The sequence below is a fragment of the Miniopterus natalensis genome, chromosome 19 (assembly GCF_054644295.1).
Source record: "Miniopterus natalensis isolate mMinNat1 chromosome 19, mMinNat1.hap1, whole genome shotgun sequence".
NCBI classification, from domain to species: Eukaryota; Metazoa; Chordata; class Mammalia; order Chiroptera; family Miniopteridae; genus Miniopterus; species Miniopterus natalensis.
In genome coordinates, this window is record NC_142099.1 from 29805792 (window position 1) to 29812732 (window position 6941).

The 6941-nt window shown below is 38.5% G+C and overlaps 1 protein-coding gene across 2 annotated transcripts; it reads right to left on the reverse strand.

The window, feature by feature from the left end:
* Positions 1-341: 341 nt before the first annotated feature.
* Positions 342-6386, reverse strand: LOC107543132 (apolipoprotein R-like). Of its 2 annotated transcripts, none has more exons than XM_087827854.1 (4): positions 6269-6386; positions 2938-3144; positions 1018-1193; positions 342-476 (listed from the first exon to the last, which is right to left on the reverse strand). In XM_087827854.1, exons 1-4 carry the CDS (start codon positions 6351-6353, stop codon positions 342-344), a joined length of 603 nt encoding a protein of 200 aa, XP_087683980.1. In that variant the 5' UTR covers positions 6354-6386. The 2 variants fall into 2 exon arrangements, with proteins under 2 accessions (XP_087683980.1, XP_016076073.2); XM_016220587.2 differs by having other exon boundaries at positions 2938-3108; positions 6269-6353.
* Positions 6387-6941: the final 555 nt, after the last annotated feature.

Below are 6941 nucleotides of genomic sequence, written 5' to 3' on the forward strand. Positions count from 1 at the left end.
GGAAATGATTTATGTAAGACCCTAATTTTTCATCACACAGGAATTTACGTGGAAACAAAGACACTTGGATTTTTGACAGGTGATTATTTATTTCTGCCATTCAACCAAATCCAGGAAAGCAGAAGCTTGCACTGAGCTAAGATATAAATGATCAATAGTTCCACATTATCAGTGTCACTAAGATTCTTCTGAAACAGGTCTTTGTTTTTTTCAGTGAATAATGTACTTAAGGATCAGTAGAGTTGCTAATAAGAGAAATGTACTTAATACTTTATTTGGGGGTGCGGATGAGTGAGGGGAAATGGATGTACTGATTTCCAACTGGTGTTCCTCTTTCAATCTTACTCTTGCTTGAGTCGCTTAATCTCCAGAGACAGTTTATACAATTCCAGGGCCATTTTCACGTCCTCTTGGTTTGGGAGACACCGCATGAGTTTAATGCCTTCTACCACTTGCTCACAGCCATTACGAACTTCCTAAAAGAGAAAAAAGAATGGATGTTGAGAAGCTTTCTCTCCAAACTGTGAAAGTAGAAGATTCCTTCAGGGCACCTCACTAATGGCAACAAAAGTGGAGTGTCAAGGCCCTCCTCAGGACTGATGGAAGAAATCCAAGATACTAGGGTCCAGACCAATGAAGCCAGGAAAGAACAGTGCTGTCGAAGACACCCAGGGCACCTCTTCAGGGACAACTGAAGGGATGGTTTTGATGGCTATGCAAAAGCATAGCACTTGTGGTAGAAAATACAGGGTTGGGCAAGGTTACCTGGATCTTTGGAACCTTTCCCTCCTATCTAGAGGCCTGGTTCTTCTTGCTATTAAATGAGAATGAGAAGTTGTCTTAATGAGCTCACCGAGTGCGTTTAGGATGAAATCGCTGATTCCAAAAGTGATTTAAAGAACTCAGAAATGAGTCCTGACAAAAGTCAGATCTCATCAGTGTTGGTTGGGACAGTGCTCTGGAGCAGACTACCGTTTTTAGAATGTGATAGAACTCCCTGAAATGTGTGCCACTTACCCACTCACATCTGGGCACTTCTGGGTACCAGGTTCTGTTTTCTGAGCAGGCGATAGTTTGAGAGCTGACCACACCATAGCCAGGGTCACACTTGATGGTGACATTTTCAGGCTCAACATACAGATCCTTGTCCTCAGACAGATTTCCATTTTCTATCTCAGGTTTCAGACACAGAGCTGTTGTTATGGAAACACAATTTTGACCATCTCTCGATTCTCAGAATAAGACTTTACAATAGTAGAGGATACTGAGGGATGAATAACACTGATAATAAATTATGTCTGCATGATGAAAGTTGTTTTTACCTCTATTGTATTATTGCAACAATAAAAAATAAAAATAATTTACATTCTATTATCAACATAAAACATTATTATTATCTCCATTTTGCTAGACAAGAAAATTAGGTGCATGTAGTTTATGTGAAGTGTCTAAGGTTGCATAGCTTTTAGGTGGCATGATTATGATATAAACCTAGGTTCTGTGGTCCTAGAATCTGAGTTTTCAAAGGTACTATATCTCAAAACCTTACTGTTTGCATGATCCTAACTAAGCATGTAATTTTAAATCATATACTCTCAATATCTCCCTGTATTAAATGGAAACAATGGAGAGAAATTAGCCCTTGAGCTGTTGTTTATTTACAGTGTTATTTTTAAAAAGGCACACCTAATCTTGGTGGTCAACCAGAAATCTCTTACGAGGTCAACTTCACTATGAGAAGATGGTAGCAGAAACAGAAACATACATACATGGACACTTGAATTATGACAAGGTAGCACTGCAGAGCAGTGTGGAAACTATGGTCCATTTAATAAATGATGCAGGGTTCATGGATAATTCATTGGGGAAAAACAAACTTAGACTTTGACTTTCCACCATAAACTCATAATTTTCCAAGTGGATTGGAAATGTCAATGTGAAAGGTAAAACAATAAAGGTCTAGAAGATAACATAGGAGAATATATTTCTGTGACCTTGTAAGCAAATATTTCTTAAATAGGACACAAAAAGCTCCAACATCAAGAAGAAGATTGAGCTAAATTGGAATGTTGAACGTCTTTTTATCAAAGCTAGAACACTTTTACGCTACTGGTGGAAACGTAAATTGTTGCAATGACTTTTGAACAAAATTTAGTATCACCTACTAAAAATGAACATGTGCATACTCTGTGAAACAGTAATTCTACTCCTAAATTTGTTCCCAACAGAAATGTTGGCACATTTGTACCAAGAGACATGCACAAGAATGTTCATAAGAGCATTATTTATAACCTAAAACATAAAAAATTCAAACTTTTATAAGATATATAAAATGTGGTATATTCACCCAAAGGAATATTATACAGCAATGAAAAGAAATAAACTATCATTACATGTAAGAACATAGGTGATTTTCCAAAACATAATGTTGAGAAAAGAAGCCAGGCACAATAGAGTAGATGCATGATTTTCTTTATATAAAGTTAAAAAGTTGGCAAAATTAATCCATGTTGTTAGAATAGTGACCTCCTCTGGGGAGTAACTGAGAAAGGACACTTCTGGGGTATTAGCAATGGTAGTGCTTCTTGACCGGAGTGATAGTTTCATGGGTTGGCTCACTTTAGGATAATGGTGACCTATTCAGCTAAGATTTGTGCACAGTTCTGTAGTGTGTTATATTTAAATTGAAACTTTTATTAAAATAAAGTGGCCCTATAGAAAACACACCTCTGAAAACATACATGTTGGTAACAGTGGGATTAAGAGGATGATGCTTCACACTTTTAAAATATTATGCTATATGCATGCATTAATATTAACTACATGACGTGAATAAATAAATAGAATACAATTTCTAAGTGCTGTCTCTGGCTGGGAGGAGACGGACTTCCATGGTGGTTCTACCTTAGCAAGAGCCATCAGTCAAGTTGAAGTTACCTTTACACTGAGGGGCTGGAGACGACCACTGTGAATTTCTGCAGGTGATTTGCGGCTCTCCAACCAGAATGTATCCTTCGTCACATGTATAGTGCACCACGGTCGTAAAGGATAGAAATGAGCTCATGTCATGATGGGATCCATGGGCAATGCTGGGAGACTTACTGCAGTCTTGAATGGTGAAAGAGAAGGGCGGGAGAGAATGAGCTGGGGTTTAAGTTAATTAACAGTTCAGATTGAGGAACTTCTCTCATTTGATAGAACTAAAAGCTATTAAATTGAACTAGTGAGGTGTATTTTCATTTCCTTGTCAAAATCACTAGGAAGGATTTGCTGAGTTCTTCACCACTGTGTTAATCATTTCATATGTGTTATATCTTTTAATCCTACATTAACCCTTTGAGGCAGTATTATCATCACTCCCATTCTAGAGAAAGGGAAACACAACCTTAAAGGGGTGAAATATCCTACGTAAGTGCCAGTGACAGGAATAAAATTTAGAGATCAGAACAGTATTCTTCTTATTAGTTGCAATGTCAAGTAATACCCCATAATTGAAGAGATAGGTGGCTCAGAACCAGTTAAAATTAATTTTTTAAGAATAATATTTGGGGAAATATTTTTTATAAAGCTTCTGATATCCTGTGAATACTACCCTTAGCCCCAGATGAGGCAGATGAGAAAGGGGCTGTGAGAAAGCCTGATATGTCTCCTTTCAGCAGCTCTGATGGTGAGAACAAAAGACAGATTTCTGCTGCTTTGAGGTTAGTCTGTATTCCTCACATTACTCAGAACAAAGGGTGAGTACTTCCCATGGGTTAGGGCGAGGCTGCATTGCAAAGACTGACAGGCCCAGTCGTCTTCAGGCCTGTCCAAAAAGGACCACCTGAGGTGGGAAGAAAGCCTCAGTTTAAAAAAGCTGTAGAAGTCACCAGATATCTAGAAGATAGAAAAGAGCAAGCGATCAACCAGAGTGGGAGGTAGGTTTGACCAGACCCCAGGAACTGCAGTTGGCAGAGCCTCAGAGATGAAGTGCCCACAAAAACAAACTCCCACGAGACAGAGCAAGCTTTGAACACCTGTGGGGCCAAGAGTCAGCTCAGATCAAGCACTGTTTCCCTCACCTCTGCTCCTCCCGAAGCTTCGACTCTGGGAGGTTCAGAAAGCATAGCAACAGCCAAGCCAAGGTAATTTCTGTTTAATTCACCTGCGTATAAGCCAACTGCTTTCATGAAGCTTTCCTAAACCACAGATTAAGTACCTTCATAGAAGTATAAAAAAATAACTCTTGCCCCAACTTGTGTGGCTCAGTTGGTTGGAGCAACATCCCACACACCAAAAGGCCATGGGTTCGATTCCTGGTCAGGATTCGTACTCAGGTTATGAGTTTGATCCTTGGTTGGGGGGGTGGTGCGGGAGACAAGAGATTGATGTTTCTCTCTCTCCCTCTCTCTCTAAAATCAATAAAAAGCATGTCCTTGGGTGAAGATTAAAAAAAATAGCTCTTAATTTTTATAAATAAACATATATATGGAATTCTGTACTAGGCTTTTCAGGTAATATTAAGAGCCATAGTTGCGATGTACTTAGATAAGATATAGCCATTTATTTTTTATTTATTTTTTATTTTTATTATTTTTTAATATATCTTTATTGATTACAGAGAGAGGAAAGGAGATGGAGAGAGAGATAGAAACATCAATGATGAGAGAGTCATTGATCGGCTGCCTCCTGCATGCCCCCGACTAGGGATCGAGCCCACAACCCGGGCATGTGCCCTGACCGGGAATTGAACCCTGATCGCCTGGATCCTAGGTCAGTGCTCAACCACTGAGCCATACCCGGCCGGGCAGATATAACCATTTAAATAGTTATACCACAACACCAGTCACACAAGTGCCAGGAGGGTAGGACAGGAGATAAGATCAGTAGGAGGAGATGTTTGAGAGAACTGGGGACTGGAGTATCAGGGGAAGGTGTCCAGGAATGAGTAGGAGATACATCTTGAAGGATGGGTAGAAGCAAGTAGCTGCTAAGATAGGAGAGGCAGGTCAATGAGGCAATGAGCCAAGTCTCTGGCATCAGAAGATTGTTACTGTAAAGAAAAGGGGAGACAGAGCCACACAGGGAGATTCAGGTCAAAGCTGACAGGCATTAAGTGCCATTTCAGAGGGTTGAGGCCATAGATAATGAAAGATTTGAGGACACACAAGAAAAAGAGAGAGGGGAGCAGACACATGAAGACATAATTGAAAGATGTTGACACATTTGATAAGGTCTTCTTCTGTTACCTCAAACTCTAAGAGAGGAGGACTTGGGGACAATGTTAGAGGACTCAACATCCCCTGAGCAGAACGTTCTTTATGCTGTACCCACTTTAAAACCTAAATTAGTACTATTCCCCAATAATATTCTTGTGTTTGATGTGAAAAATCACCTTCCTAATATAAATTCTTTCTTAATAAACCCACACTTTCCCCTCACCACTCTCAGTGATGGAGAAACTATAGCTTCCACATTAAATCCATCTGCTAGCTCACATAAGAGCATTCAATTATTATTTTAGAGTAAGGATTTTCCCTCCAAGCTATCCCAAATTCTACACTTTTATGCCATGATAACCATTTTCAGGGAATATGCAAATAAATATCTTTATTATGAAAATTAACTCTCTTAAGTAAAAAAATAATGTTATCTAGCACAGGAGAAAAATATTTTGCTTAAAGGACATTTCCATTTAAATAATAACAACAAATTAATTTTCATAACAACAGTTCTAGTAAGTTCTCTCAAACTCTCTCACAGCTCCTTCATTTGTAAATTTTTTTTCTATATTTCAACAACAATGCTTTACATTTATATAATGGTTTCTGGTTCTCAAATGCCCTACATTTTACTTTAGAAAATTTACTAAATGTTTATAATTGCAGACAGTATTTTTGCTTTACTGATGGAATTTGCTCCCCAATGAATCACTAAGATTGTAGATGAGATAATTAACCTATTTGGAAAGTAAATGTGTTTAAAGCATTTTGGATCATTTAAATATAAGAAATTGATTTGAAAATCAAAGATTATTCCTTGCTAAAGAAGCATCACAAGAACTTTTATAAATCAACACAATTATTCTAGACATAATAACAGCCTCTATCTAGAACAATTTCTTTTATATTTTAAAATTCTTCATTTTTATTAATAACATAGTTCATTATACTCTTTCAAATAGGTTATCAATTACTACCATTTGACTACATTTGATGGATTGTTGTTTGGTAGTTTTCTCTATATCTTAGAGAAACTACCTCCTCGCCCCAATAACCACTGTACTCACCACACAGGCCTGAAGGGCATAGCAGTAGGACCAAGACCCCAAGGAGGTACAGGGCTGGGAGAATGCTCTGCAAGTTGGGGCACATGGTGCAGAGTCTCAGAGGTGCCACACTGGGGCTCAGCAGTCTTAGACACTTTGAATCAAGATGAAGAAATGTTCTCTAAGTAACAGTTAAAATGGTGCCTAAACTAAGGAACTCGGTCTTGGCAAAGTCCCAGCACTGTGTCACTAAAGGGGAAGGGCAGTGGGAGTTACCAGAAGACAAGGTGTTGAGCACAGATCTGTCAGGGCAAGCTGATAAAGTTCTGGAAGAAGAGTCTGGGGCTTGATGCAAGAGTCTTCTGGGGTTCTGTATGTATTTACTATTGTAACCCCAGGACTACTTTGCTGTTCAGATGGTGCAGATACTGTTTCTTTCTGAATATACACATGATTCCTCTCTGAGTAATCAAAGTCAAAATGTACCAGGGTTGCAGGTACAGGGCATGTGGTGGGCTCTCCAGATATTATAAGTCATAGCATGAAAGAAAAGAAAATATCTGAGAAACAATACTTGTCCAGGAAAGTGGTTTCTTCAATTTGGAGTATGAATTACTCATAGAATACATTTTTTAATATAGAAAACAAAATTTCTTTTTAGTTAGCTTACGGTCTAGCCAGAACAGACTAATAG